A 15,000-nucleotide genomic window follows, 5' to 3' on the forward strand; every position below is an offset into this window, starting at 1 on the left:
TCTCTGTCTCTGTCTCTGTCTCTCTCCTCTAGTGGAGGGCCAGTGGTTGGACTGGGCTCCGTGGTCTAGGTGCAGTGAAACCTGTTCCACAGGGAGCCAGCAGAGACAGAGGAGGTGTAGTGCATCGGTGCATGGCTGGGCAGAGTGTAAAGGACCACACCAGGAGACCAGGGAGTGTACCAACCCATCTTGTGGTGGTAAGACAAAAATATACACACACATAGAGAACAGACAGACACACAATATATATATACACCATTGGCTATGTATATATGTGTGTGTGTGTGTGTGTGTGTATCTGCATGTTATGACATCATATGCATTAAACCATCTCCCATCATATCTCCACCATTCCCCTTCCCTCCGTCTCTTTCCAGGTGGGGGTAACTGGGGCAGCTGGAACCACTGGAGTCTGTGCAGTAAGACGTGTGACTCAGGGTGGCAGCGTCGCTTCAGGATGTGTGAGGGGACAGGGATACAGGGTTACCCCTGTGACGGCTCCGGAGAGGAGGTCCGCTCCTGCAACGACAAGAAGTGCCCCGGTCAGAGTCTGTGTGTGTGTGTTTGTGTCTCAGTGTGTGTTTATGTCTCTTTGTGTCTCAGTGTGTGTTTATGTCTCTTTGTGTCTCTGTGTGTTTTTGTCTCTTTGTGTCTCAGTGTGTGTTTACGTCACTTTGTTTCTGTGTGTGTGTGCGTGTGTGCGTGTGTGTGTGTGTGTGTGTGTGTGTGTGTGTGTGTGTGTGTGTTTGTGTGTGTGGTCAGGAAGGGACTGTGTGTGTGTGATGGTATGAGGGCTGTGTGTGTGTGTCTGTGTGTGTGTTCATTGAGAGGGCGAACTCTGTGTGATTATTGGTGATAATTTGCGAACATGTTTGTTTTTGTTGAAATGTGTTGTGGTGTATTTGTTTAATAGGCTCAGTTAAAAATGTGTTGAGTTACGTATAGTGGGGGTATAATTGTATCTGTAATGATTGTGGGGAATTGATGGTTCTTCATGTGTCAGTCAAACTGCATCACACAGAGTGGATGATTCCCTGTGGTGAAGACAACACTGTAGCACAGCTTACCCAGCTACCACACAACGTTCTGAGAACCTAATGTTTCTTAGACCTTGGTGAGAGCATGGTTGTCCTATGGTTATTTAGCATACAACCTTCCCACAATGTTCTGCAAATGGTACAGGATACCCCGCTCGCACATAACGTTCTTTGAACCATATGTTTCTTAAGTGGGGATTTCAGTACTTCAGCATAACGTTTTCTAATGGGTTCCTCATGGTTCTTTTTAAAGTCATGTTCTCAGAACATTAAGAACAGTTTCCATAAAAAGCAGAAGAAAACATTAGTAATGTTCAAATAACGTTCTAAGAACGTTCTAAGAACATGTATACAACAGGTGGGTCTAATCCTGAATGCTGATTGGTTAAAAGCGCATTCCAAACGCTGTCTATTCCACAAGTTACCGTTGGCTAAATCTATGACGTAATAAAAATCCTATTTTCTCTGTTCCATCTGAGTGCACAATCCGCTGTCTCATCAGCCCAGCCAGACAATTTATAAACTTCATCTCAGCTATAAAAACATTGTTTCAATATTCAAATTCGGTCTCCAGCTTTCCCATAGCAATGAACGGGATAAGACAGACAGGCATGCAGTTTTTCTGAGCCAGCCAGTCATGAACCATCATAATCTTTATGGATATGCAGTAAAAGTCAAAAGTTTGGACACACCAACCCATTCAAGGATTTTTTTTTATATACAAAATTCTTCAGTTTCAACTGTTCTGCCTGCGGCTATGGAACCCTGCCCTGTTCATCGGACATGCTACCTTGTCCTGGACCTGCTCTTTTCAACTCTCTCTCTCTAGCTCACCTGCTGTCTCTAACTCTGAATGCTCGGCTATGAAAAGCCAACTGACATTTACTCCTGAGGTGCTGACCTGTTGCACCCTCGACAACCACTGTGATTATTATTATTATTTGACTCTGCCTGTCATCTATGAACGTTTGAAAATCTTGGTCATGTTTTGTTATAATCTCAACCAGGCACAGCCAGAAGACGACTGGCCACCCTCAGAGCCTGGTTCCTCTCTAGGTTTCTTCCTAGGGTCTGGCATTTCTAGGGAGTTTTTCCTAGCCACCGTGTTTCTACATCTGCATTGTTTGGGGTTTTTGGCTGGGTTTCTGTATAGCACTTTGTGACATGATGTAAAAATGGCTTTATAAACACATTTTATTGATTTAATTTGTAGGTGTGTCCAAACTTTGAACTGATACTGTATACAAATAACTCTATAAATAGTAAACAGGTAAACTAAACAAAGTACAGCCAGTGTGTCATTCCAGCTTCAGTTTGAAGTGATTGTGTTAGTTGTGTTGTTGGCTAGCTCATCTGAACAACATTGTCCTGATGAAAGAGCACATTTTGTATGCCAGGTGAAATTGTGCATCATTAGCTCATTGTTATGGATGTATACAAGTATATGTCACTAGAAAAAAAAGTTCAACAAACACAAATGCAGCTACTTTGCTGTTATTCTGGCTGTGTCACGTCTAATCAAGGTGGGTGGAATCAGGCGCAGAGAGCAGATAGCGATATAAAGTTTTATTCTCCGGTGAACAAAACAAACACGGTCAACCCAAACACACACAGGGTGAAATTATCCAACACAGGATAACAGACTAACCGAAGAATAAGAAACACAAAAACACTGATAGACGAAATGAATGACAACATAAACAATCCCGCACAAAACAAGGGTGGGACAACCTACATTATATACAGACACTAATAAACTAAACAACACACAGGTGCAACCAATCAGACAAAACCAACAGATACACGAAAAGGGATCGGTAGTGGCTAGTAGGACGGTGACGACGACCGCCAAGCACCGCCCGAACGGGCAGGAGAGTCAACCTCGGCGGAAGTCGTGACAGGCTGCACTTTTTGACGTGACTGTGAGTTAGCCAGAGTTGGCTAGCTAGCAAGCAAGGGATAAGAACGTTGCCAGCCAGTATGGCAATGGAACATTTAGAACGCATGCCCTAGTCACGTCCATAGATACAGATCAAAAAGACTGAACGACTGGGTCGCGTCTCTGGTAACCAAACCGATAAAACAAGTGACCAGCCGGCTTGGGTAGCAACCCTAGATTTGTGTCGGGACTATATCCTGTGGATGGATGAAATAGTATGAATAAATACAAAATAACATTTAATGAAAATATGTCAATCATTTTTAGAATATGTTGGTAACCCTTTGTTTGGAGCCGGTGTTTGGAGTATATATTGATACGGTTTGCCAATAACAACACCCGTGCCAATATATCCTCCAAACACCGGACTCTCAGGCATTAGCACTCAAATACATTCCGTTCTCAGCATCAACAAAACTCTTTCTATCCGCTGTCTTGTTAACTGTGTTCAGGTGTGTTGGTTGCACCCACTAATTGGCCACACCTGATCTTAATGAGAGCTTGTTTCCTTTGAATAGGGTCTGTTTGAATAGACTAATATGAACAGCTTTGTACGAGTTAAAAAAACATGGCATGCTAGCTCGACCCTGGTGGAGCAGGGGACTAATTGCAGGGATAGAGAACAGAAGAAGATCATAGATTTGACACAAAAAAACAAGATGTGTTAGCATGATTAATGCCTAAGCAAATAAATTTCCATTTGTCCTACCTGTGCTTGGGGTTCAGAACAGTTAACAGAAGCTAGCAGTGCTACTAAAAGTCTTATTGAAACATGTTCTCAGAACATTGTTCTATTACTGTTCTCAGAACGTTACTCAAGCCTCCCAGGAAAACTTTCAGGGAACCTTAGTAAAACATTCTAAGAACCTCCCTTTATACAATGTAACATTCCCAGAACAGGTTAACTTCTCACATCCCTTCTCAAAAAATGTTACCAGTTAGGAAACGTATGAATTTGTCCCCAGAACCAATGAGAAACTCTCTCTCTCTCTCTCTCTCTCTCTCTCTCTCTCTCTCTCTCTCTCTCTCTCTCTCTCTCTCTCTCTCTCTCTCTCTCTCTCTCTCTCTCTCTCTCTCTCTCTCTCTCTCTCTCTCTCTCTCTCTCTCTCTCTCTCTCTCTCTCTCTCTCTCTCTCTCTCTCTCTCTCTCTCTCTCTCTCTCTCTCTCTCTCTCTCTCTCTCTCTCTCTCTCTCTCTCTCTCTCTCTCTCTCTCTCTCTCTCTCTCTCTCTCTCTCTCTCTCTCTCTCTCTCTCTCTCTCTCTCTCTCTCTCTCTCTCTCTCTCTCTCCGAAAATGTAAATTTCCACTCTTCCAAGAAACCAGATGTGCTAGCTGGGTATCTCTCTCTCTCTCTCTCTCTCTCTCTCTCTCTCTCTCTCTCTCTCTCTCTCTCTCTCTCTCTCTCTCTCTCTCTCTCTCTCTCTCTCTCTCTCTCTCTCTCTCTCTCTCTCTCTGCATGCTGGGAGTGATTGGTGCATGCTGGGAATTGTTTGAGTGAAGGAGTGCGTGTGTTGTGGAGAGTTAGATATTCACAACTTTCTTTCGGTTTGCTATTTCTTGGTGGCATTTTCTTGGTTTTCTTCTGTGCATGATTAAGGTTATTATTTTTACTTTTTTTGTTGTGGTAGAATTAAGTTTTTTGTTTTTCGTATCGAAATTACCCTGATTTTGGCGGGGATGGCAGCCCGAATGGGGATGCTGTCACTTCGGCACGGCTTTAGGTGTGTTACTGAAGCTACTGTCACGGTGGAGGAGTTTCTGGTCGCCGTAGGAGAGAAGGTAGGCTATGAGAATATTGCTTATGCATCCCGGATGAATAAAGCTGTGGTGGTATTTCTTAAAGAAGAATGTCTGGTTGATCGGATGGTTGGCTTTTTTCGCTTTTTTCTCCGTCAACAAGGGTTTCAAATGTACCACCGTTTATTCCAAATGAGCTGTTGGAGCGCGAGTTATTGCGCTTTGGGAAGTTCGCCAGTTCAATTAAGGTTGTTCCGTTGGGTTGCAAACACCCGGCGTTGAAACAGGTAATGTCATTTCGGCGACAGGTGTTTATGTTTTTGGACTCAATGGAGCAGACTTTAGAGTTATCGTTTAAAGTCAAGTATGACAATAGATTGTATATGGCTTATGCTAGTACGGGTAGTCAACGGTGTTTTGAGTGTGGGGATGTTGGTCATAAGCGACATGCTTGCCCGAAAAGGGAGAAGGCCGAGGGAGGGGCGCAGGTGGTCATCGTAACGCCTGGGCCCACTGATGTAGGGAGAGGTGGGCCGACAGCGGCAGAGCAGCCACAAGCACCTGTTGCTGAGGAACAAGTTATCCCTGTTGAGGGCACGGGGTTGCAACTTGTATTAGAGGGAAATGTTATGCTACAGAAAAGTATTGTGGTAGAAGGTAAGGATGTGTCTGAAGAGCCAGTTCCTCAGACTGGTGAGCATGTGCCCAGTATGAGTGCTGGGGTAAAGGAGGGGGTTCATGTGGAGCTAGGCTCCCAGGTAGTGGAGGAGATGCCCACTACGAGTAATGAGGTTCAGGAGGGTTTTCATGTGGAGATAGGCTCCCAGGTAGTGGAGGAGATGCCCACTACGAGTGCTGGGGTTCATGTAGAGCTAGGCTCCCAGGTAGTGGAGGAGATGCCCACTATGAGTAATGAGGTACATGAGGGTTTTCATGTGGAGCTAAGCTCCAAGGTAGTAGAGGAGATGCCCACTACGAGTGTTGGGGTTCATGTGGAGCTAGGCTCCCAGTTAGTGGAGAAGATGCCTACTATGAGTAGTGATGTTCAGGTGGGGCTAGTCTCCCAGGTAGTGGAGGAGATGCCTGGTACGAGTGATGAGGTGCAAGTGGGGAGTGTTGAAAGGGATGTGGTAGAGGGGAGTCAGTTGTCTGTGGTCTCAGCTGAGGATCAGGAGAATGATATGGATATCTCTTTAGATATGACAGCTGCTGGTGAGGACTCAGTTTATGATCTAGAGGAGGTAAATGAGTTTCTGGATCAGACTTTTGGGAAATCTGTCAAATTGGCAGATTATTTTGATGTTGATAAATTTGTGAGGTCAGCTGTGATGTTACAGAAGACGGTGGGGTTAGACCAATTGAGTGAGAAGAAACGGTTTCGCTTGAGGAAATTTATTACTGCTGTTGCAGCAGCAAAAGGTGGTGGGAAACGTGTTCAGGTTAAGAGAAGAAAGAAAAATAATGATGATGATCATGCTTCATAGGGTGTCTTTTTTCTCGTTGGTTTCTCTTTGGTTTCTTCTGCTTTTCTTTTCTCTTTTCTATATGGAGGTACTAAGGGTAGGTTCTCTCAACATTAATGGGGGAAGGGACAGGAATAAGAGGGCTTGGGTATTAGAAGTAATAAAACAGAAAAGGCTTAATGTAGTTTTCCTACAGGAGACACACAGTGATGAGGAAAATGAGGTTGACTGGGGTATGTGGTGGGAGGGGCAGCATGTACTCAGTCATGGTACTAATTTCAGTGCTGGGGTGGCAATCTTGTTTTCCTCAGGCTTAGGGGTGACTGTGGTATCTACAACAGAGATTGTCAAGAGTCGGGTTTTATTGGTCAAGGTGGATGTTATGGGGTTTCTGTTTGTTTTTTTGAATGTTTATGCTCCGAATGAGGGTACAGAGCGTATTGCTATATTTGATCAAATAAAGGAAACCTTAAGACAGTGTGACCAAGAGGGGTGTATGGTTTTAGGGGGTGACTGGAACTGTACAGTGGATTTTACTGTTGATCGCACCGCTGAAGAACCTCACCTGCGGTCAGCCACTTGCCTGTCTGGTCTATTAACTGAGTTTGAGCTTTCTGATGTGTGGAGAGTAAGGAATGCAAAAGTTAGGCAGTACACATGGCTAAAAATTAATGAAGGTCGTGTCAGTGCAGCAAGGTTAGACAGGTTGTATGTATCTGATCACTACTGTAGTAGGGTTGGAAAGTGTGCCATTACTCCTGTGGGTTTCTCTGATCATCATATTGTTACTGTTGATATTCACTTGTCCTGTCCACGACGGTCATCGCCTTACTGGTATTTTAATGTTAAATTGTTACATGATGTCATGTTTTGTGACAGGTTTTTGTTGTTTTGGGAAAAATGGAGGGGCATAAAAGGGAATTTTGAGTCCTTGAGACAATGGTGGGAGGTTGGGAAGGTCCAAATACGAGTTTTTTGTCAACAGTATACTGCTCTGTCTCAAACTGAAGTTAAAGAGACTATCAAGGCCCTTGAACAGGACATCAAATCTATTGAATTGAAGCTGCTCACTCAGAACGACCCTGGACTAGTCATGAACCTACAGGACAAGAGACATGAACTGAGGTCGTTTCTGCATGAAAGAGTGAAGGGTGCCTTGATTAGGTCTCGTTTCGCTTCCTTCAAGGATATGGATGCTCCTAGCGCTTTTTTTTTCAACCTAGGACAGTCGAAATTTCAACGCAAACAGATGGTCTGCCTTCGTCTCCCTGATGGGAAGGTGACCACGAATGATATTGAAATGCGTCAACATGCCGTGGATTTTTACTCATCCCTTTATAAGGCGGAGGATTGTGACTCTTTATGTACTGAACAGTTGTTACACGGTCTTCCTCAATTGGGACCTGAGCAGAGAGTCGCATTGGACGCTGATATTACACTGCAAGGGCTGTCCACAGCAGTTATGCAGCTCTCAACAGGCCGAGCCCCTGGCATCGATGGTTTACCATCTGAGTTTTATAAGCACTTTTGGGGGTCTATTGGGGAGGATTTTTATGAAGTGCTGTGTGAATCTTTTCATGAGGGTTCTCTTCCTGTATCCTGTCAACGTGCGGTGCTTTCACTGTTGCCAAAAAAGGGGGATTTGGCTCTCATAAAAAATTGGAGACCTGTTGCCTTGCTGTGCGCAGAATACAAAATTGTTTCTAAATGTCTCTCAAACAGGTTGAAAGAGTATCTGGGATTGTTGATCCACAAGGACCAGTCCTACTGTGTACCTGATTGCTCTATTGTTGACAACTTGTTTCTGATAAGAGATGTTTTAGACATTTGTAAACTGTCGGATGTAAATGTGGGTTTACTTTCGTTGGATCAGGAGAAGGCTTTTGATCGTGTGGACCACCAGTACTTGTTTAAAACAATGAAAGCCTTTGGGTTTGGGGATGTTTTTCTGTCTTGGGTGAATTTACTGTATGCTGGAGCCTCGTGTATGGTGAAGGTTGGTGGTGGTTTGAGTTGCCCCATCCCTGTCGAAAGGGGCATCAGGCAAGGATGCCCAATTTCAGGGCAGTTATATAGTCTGGCGATTGAACCAATGCTTTGTTTTTTAAGAGCGAAGCTTACTGGTTTCTCTGTGCCAGGTGTAATGAAGGGTCCCACGATAGCACTGTCTGCGTATGCAGATGACGTGATCGTTTTTATCACAGGGGGTGAGGATGTTAAGGTTCTCTCAAACACTTTAAAGGTGTATGAGTAAATTGGGGAAAGAGTGAAGCGCTGTGGGCAGGTCAGCTTCAGATGGGGTCCGCGCCACGGTTACCAGGGGGGCTTCAGTGGGGCAGAGATAGAATGAAGACTTTGGGAGTTTTTCTAGGCTCCGATGTCTTTCAGAAAAAGAACTGGGAGGGTGTAGTGGAGAAAGTGTGTGCCAGACTGTCAAGGTGGAAATGGGTGTTGCCCCAGCTGTCCTATAGGGGACGGGTCCTGGTAGCTAATAATCTTGCTGCTTCTACCCTGTGGCACAGACTAATGATTTTACAGCCACCAAAGGGTCTGATACAAGAGCTTCAGAGGACCCTTGTCAATTTCTTCTGGTCTGGACAACACTGGATCAAAGCTGCAGCCCTGTATCTGCCACTGCACGAGGGTGGGCAAGGCCTGGTGGACATTTCCTCTAGGATCACGGCTTTCCGGCTCCAAGCAGCCCAGAGATTGTTGTACAGAGACTGTTCTAGCTGGGTCGAAACAGCCTACATATTGATGAGGAGAGCGGGCTGTTTGGGCTTAGACAAACATCTTTTCCTCTTAAAGCTGGAGGGGGGTGATTTGACTGGCCTGACTCCATTTTATGAGTCTGTTATGCAGGCTTGGAGAGTCTTTGTCAAGTCCCGTAAGACCGACACGCTACCAGGGATGTGGCTTTTTGAAGAGCCTCTTTTTCATAACACTGCCATCCAGTCCCGTGTTCTGGGTTCAGCTAGCCTACGTTCATGCCTATTAGGCGTGGGGTGTACCAAGCTGGGTCATCTGATGCGGAGCAGGAGCAGATTGGAGGAGCTGAGAGAAAGAGCGGGGATCCGATCATCTCGCCTACTGAGGAAGGTCGTCGATGAGGTCTGCGACTCCTTGCCAGTGCTTCATCTGCAGTATGTGACTGACATTTCCAATTCTGATCGGTGGAAGGAGGGTCTGGATTATGTGTTCCCTGCACTAATTGTTAGTGCTGCGATGGGGGCATTTGAGGAGGACGCGGGGATGCTGCTTTCTTTCGATACCCCGGAGCTGGGGGAGTTCAACGAGGTGGGAAAGAAGGCTATGTACAGAACATGTGTGAAGGTGTCCCATGCCTCTTCCCTGGAAGGGGTAAAATCGACGAGGTGGGCGGATGTGCTTGGTCCAGGTGCTTCTCCAAAAGGCTGTTGGCGATCATTATATAAACTGCCTATTGATAAGAGGACAGCTGACCTCCAATGGAGGATAATACATGGAGCTATAGCCACCAACATGCATCTGGTACACCTGGACCCTACTGTTGGGGAGGGGTGTCCATTCTGTGCTGAAGATGAATCTCTGGCACATCTGTTTTTACTGTGTCCCAGGTTGGTTGGGATGATTGATCTGATCACTGATTGGTTCTCAACGTTGGGAGAGGTTCTCTTCCCAACTGTATATATTTGGGCCAAAGTACAGGTTCAGTCAAAAGGGTGTAGTTGTGTTGCTTAATTTTGTGTTAGGGGCAGTAAAATTAGCAATATGGAAGACCCGAAAGAACAGCATTCGGGGACAGGGGTCTGTGGATGTGGTGGGAATGCTGGAGGGAATGTTGGCAGCGAGACTAAGGGTTGAGTTTGCCATTATAAACTTGTCAACAATATTGATCTGTTTTTGAGTATATGGGGTATTCAGAGGCTGTTGTGTTTTGTTACTGTGGAGGAGGAATTGGAGTTGTGTTTTTAATTGATGTGTAACTGTGGTTTTGTATGAGTATTTATTGTGTGGTGGGCCCCCAGACCCAATAAAGAGTATTTAAAACTCAAAAACTCTCTCTCTCTCTCTCTCTCTCTGTTGACATCATTTTCCCTCCATTTTCTTTCCTGTCTCTTGCTCTCTCAATATTCATATTCACTCTCCCTTTCTGCATTTCTCTCTCACTTTATCTCCCTCTTCCTCTCTTTTTCTCAACCTATTTCTCTTTTGCTCTCCCCTCTCTCTATTCTCTCCCTTTCCCTCCCTCTCCCTCCCTCTCTCAGCTCACAGGACGAAGGGTATTGTTCAAAGCCCTGCTTGGTGTGATTTGTCAGTGTGTCAGCCACTGCAGCAAACAGCACAGTTTAATAAGCATGCCTTTGACTGGGTTTTCTCTTTCTGTGTGTATGCGTGTGTGTGTGCGTGCGTGTGTGTGCGCATGCATGTGTGTGTTTGTGTGTGTGCGGTGCTCTGGGAGGCTATAGATTAGATAAATGTCAGACATTGCCGCAGAGTGAACTTCTGTCAGAGACAGTCCTTTTATAGCTCTCTGGCATGTTGCAGAACATACAGATCTGTCCAAGAGTTTGGAGGGGAACATAGATTTAGATGAAGAAGAAGGCTAAGGGTGCATCTCTCACTACCTTTCTCTCTTGTCCCGCGCTGTTTTCTCTCTCTCCAATCTCTCCCTCTCTCTCTCTTCTCCAGACTCTGAGTATTTCCTCTCTTGTAATATTCTTCATTGTTCAGGGTTATGTAGAGAGGGATAAAAAGAGATATGAATACAAAGACGGACAGATAAAGACAGATTGCATATGGATTGAGTGTATAAAATATTAGGAACACTCTTCCGAATATTGAGTTGCACTTCCTTTTGTCTCCAGAATAGCCTCATTTCGTCCTTAATGTTTTGTACACTCACTGTATACACCTACTTATTCAAGGGGTTTTCTTTATTTGTACAATTTTCTATATTGTAGAATAATAGTGAAGACATCAAAACCATGAAATAAAACATATGGAATCATGTAGTAACCAAAAAAGTGTTAAACAAATCAAAATATATTTTATATTTGAGATTATTCAAAGAATCCACCCTTTGCCTCGATGAGAGTTTTGTTCACTTTGCACACAAAATATGCCATAATGTCTAAAAACCTGTTTTTGCTTTGTCATTATGAGGTATTGATGAGGAAGATGAGGTAGATTGATGAGGGAAAAAACAATTTAATCAATTTTAGAATAAGTCTGGAATGTAACAAAATGTGGAAAAATCTACAATGTAGAAAGTCAATATGTCTGAATATTTTCTGAATGCACTGTACATTGTAGAGGTAATGATGGATATATATTGTAGAGATAATGATGGATAAATATATTAGAGGTAATGATAGATATATATATTGTATAGGTAATGATGAACATATATTGTAGAGGTAATGATGAATATAGCGTGAAGGTAATGATGAATACATATTGTAGATGTAATGAGGAAAATATTTTGTATAGGTAATGATGGATATATATTGTAGATGTAATGATGGATATAGCGCAATGGTAATGATGAATATATACTGTATAGGTAATGATGAATATATATTGTAGAGGTAATGATGGATATATATTGTATAGGTAATGATGAAAATATATTGTAATGGTAATGATGAATATAGCATAAAGGTAATGATGAATACATATTGTAGAGGTAATGATGAACATATATAGAAGATGTAATGATGAATATATATTGTAGATGTAATGATGAATATATATTGTAGAGATAATGATGAATATATTGTATAGGTAATGATGGATATTGTGGACATAATGATGAATATATATTGTATAGGTAATGATGGATATACTGTATATTGTAGAGGTAATGTTGAATATTGTAGACATAATGATGAATATATATTGTATAGGTAATGATGGATATACTGTATATTGTAGAGGTAATGTTGAATATTGTAGACATAAGGATGAATATATATTGTATAGGTAATGATGGATATACTGTATATTGTAGAGGTAATGTTGAATATTGTAGACATAATGATGAATATATATTGTATAGGTAATGATGGATATACTGTATATTGTAGAGGTAATGTTGAATATTGTAGACATAATGATGAATATATATTGTATAGGTAATGATGGATATACTGTATATTGTAGAGGTAATGTTGAATATTGTAGACATAATGATGAATATATATTGTATAGGTAATGATGGATATTGTGGACATAATGATGAATATATATTGTATAGGTAATGATGGATATACTGTATATTGTAGAGGTAATGTTAAATATTGTAGACATAAGGATGAATATATATTGTATAGGTAATGATGGATATACTGTATATTGTAGAGGTAATGTTGAATATTGTAGACATAAGGATGAATATATATTGTATAGGTAATGATGGATATACTGTATATTGTAGAGGTAATGTTGAATATTGTAGACATAATGATGAATATATATTGTATAGGTAATGATGGATATACTGTATATTGTAGAGGTAATGTTGAATATTGTAGACATAAGGATGAATATATACTGTATAGGTAATGATGGATATACTGTATATTGTAGAGGTAATGTTGAATATTGTAGACATAATGATGAATATATACTGTATAGGTAATGATGGATATACTGTATATTGTAGAGGTAATGTTGAATATTGTAGACATAAGGATGAATATATACTGTATAGGTAATGATGGATATACTGTATATTGTAGAGGTAATGTTGAATATTGTAGACATAATGATGAATATATATTGTATAGGTAATGATGGATATACTGTATATTGTAGAGGTAATGTTGAATATTGTAGACATAATGATGAATATATATTGTATAGGTAATGATGGATATACTGTATATTGTAGAGGTAATGTTGAATATTGTAGACATAAGGATGAATATATATTGTATAGGTAATGATGGATATACTGTATATTGTAGAGGTAATGTTGAATATTGTAGACATAATGAAGAATATATATTGTATAGGTAATGATGGATATACTGTATATTGTAGAGGTAATGTTGAATATTGTAGACATAATGATGAATATATATTGTATAGGTAATGATGGATATACTGTATATTGTAGAGGTAATGTTGAATATTGTAGACATAAGGATGAATATATACTGTATAGGTAATGATGGATATACTGTATATTGTAGAGGTAATGTTGAATATTGTAGACATAATGATGAATATATATTGTATAGGTAATGATGGATATACTGTATATTGTAGAGGTAATGTTGAATATTGTAGACATAAGGATGAATATATATTGTATAGGTAATGATGGATATACTGTATATTGTAGAGGTAATGTTGAATATTGTAGACATAAGGATGAATATATATTGTATAGGTAATGATGGATATACTGTATATTGTAGAGGTAATGTTGAATATTGTAGACATAATGATGAATATATATTGTATAGGTAATGATGGATATACTGTATATTGTAGAGGTAATGTTGAATATTGTAGACATAAGGATGAATATATACTGTATAGGTAATGATGGATATACTGTATATTGTAGAGGTAATGTTGAATATTGTAGACATAATGATGAATATATATTGTATAGGTAATGATGGATATACTGTATATTGTAGAGGTAATGTTGAATATTGTAGACATAAGGATGAATATATATTGTATAGGTAATGATGGATATACTGTATATTGTAGAGGTAATGTTGAATATTGTAGACATAAGGATGAATATATATTGTATAGGTAATGATGGATATACTGTATATTGTAGAGGTAATGTTGAATATTGTAGACATAATGATGAATATATATTGTATAGGTAATGATGGATATACTGTATATTGTAGAGGTAATGTTGAATATTGTAGACATAATGATGAATATATATTGTATAGGTAATGATGTATATACTGTATATTGTAGAGGTAATGTTGAATATTGTAGACATAATGATGAATATATATTGTATAGGTAATGATGGATATACTGTATATTGTAGAGGTAATGTTGAATATTGTAGACATAAGGATGAATATATATTGTATAGGTAATGATGTATATACTGTATATTGTAGAGGTAATGTTGAATATTGTAGACATAAGGATGAATATATACTGTATAGGTAATGATGGATATACTGTATATTGTAGAGGTAATGTTGAATATTGTAGACATAATGATGAATATATATTGTATAGGTAATGATGTATATACTGTATATTGTAGAGGTAATGTTGAATATTGTAGACATAAGGATGAATATATATTGTATAGGTAATGATGTATATACTGTATATTGTAGAGGTAATGTTGAATATTGTAGACATAAGGATGAATATATATTGTATAGGTAATGATGTATATACTGTATATTGTAGAGGTAATGTTGAATATTGTAGACATAATGATGAATATATATTGTATAGGTAATGATGGATATACTGTATATTGTAGAGGTAATGTTGAATATTGTAGACATAATGATGAATATATATTGTATAGGTAATGATGTATATACTGTATATTGTAGAGGTAATGTTGAATATTGTAGACATAATGATGAATATATATTGTATAGGTAATGATGTATATACTGTATATTGTAGAGGTAATGTTGAATATTGTAGACATAATGATGAATATATATTGTATAGGTAATGATGTATATACTGTATATTGTAGAGGTAATGTTGAATATTGTAGACATAATGATGAATATATATTGTATAGGTAATGATGTATATACTGTATATTGTAGAGGTAATGTTGAATATTGTAGACATAAGGATGAATATATATTGTATAGGTA

General features: G+C 39.9%; 1 protein-coding gene across 1 annotated transcript in view; it reads left to right on the forward strand.

Annotated features, from left to right (window-relative positions):
• LOC139391896 (adhesion G protein-coupled receptor B2-like) overlaps positions 1–15,000 on the forward strand; it is a 253,496-nt gene that overhangs the window by 26,284 nt on the left and 212,212 nt on the right. Inside the window, exons 3-4 of the mRNA XM_071139514.1 lie at positions 33–197; positions 378–542. Coding sequence (XP_070995615.1) covers positions 33–197; positions 378–542 — 330 coding nt within the window. The remainder of the gene's footprint in view (positions 1–32; positions 198–377; positions 543–15,000) is intronic.

The sequence above is a fragment of the Oncorhynchus clarkii genome, chromosome 32 (genome assembly GCF_045791955.1).
Source record: "Oncorhynchus clarkii lewisi isolate Uvic-CL-2024 chromosome 32, UVic_Ocla_1.0, whole genome shotgun sequence".
NCBI classification, from domain to species: domain Eukaryota; kingdom Metazoa; phylum Chordata; class Actinopteri; order Salmoniformes; family Salmonidae; genus Oncorhynchus; species Oncorhynchus clarkii.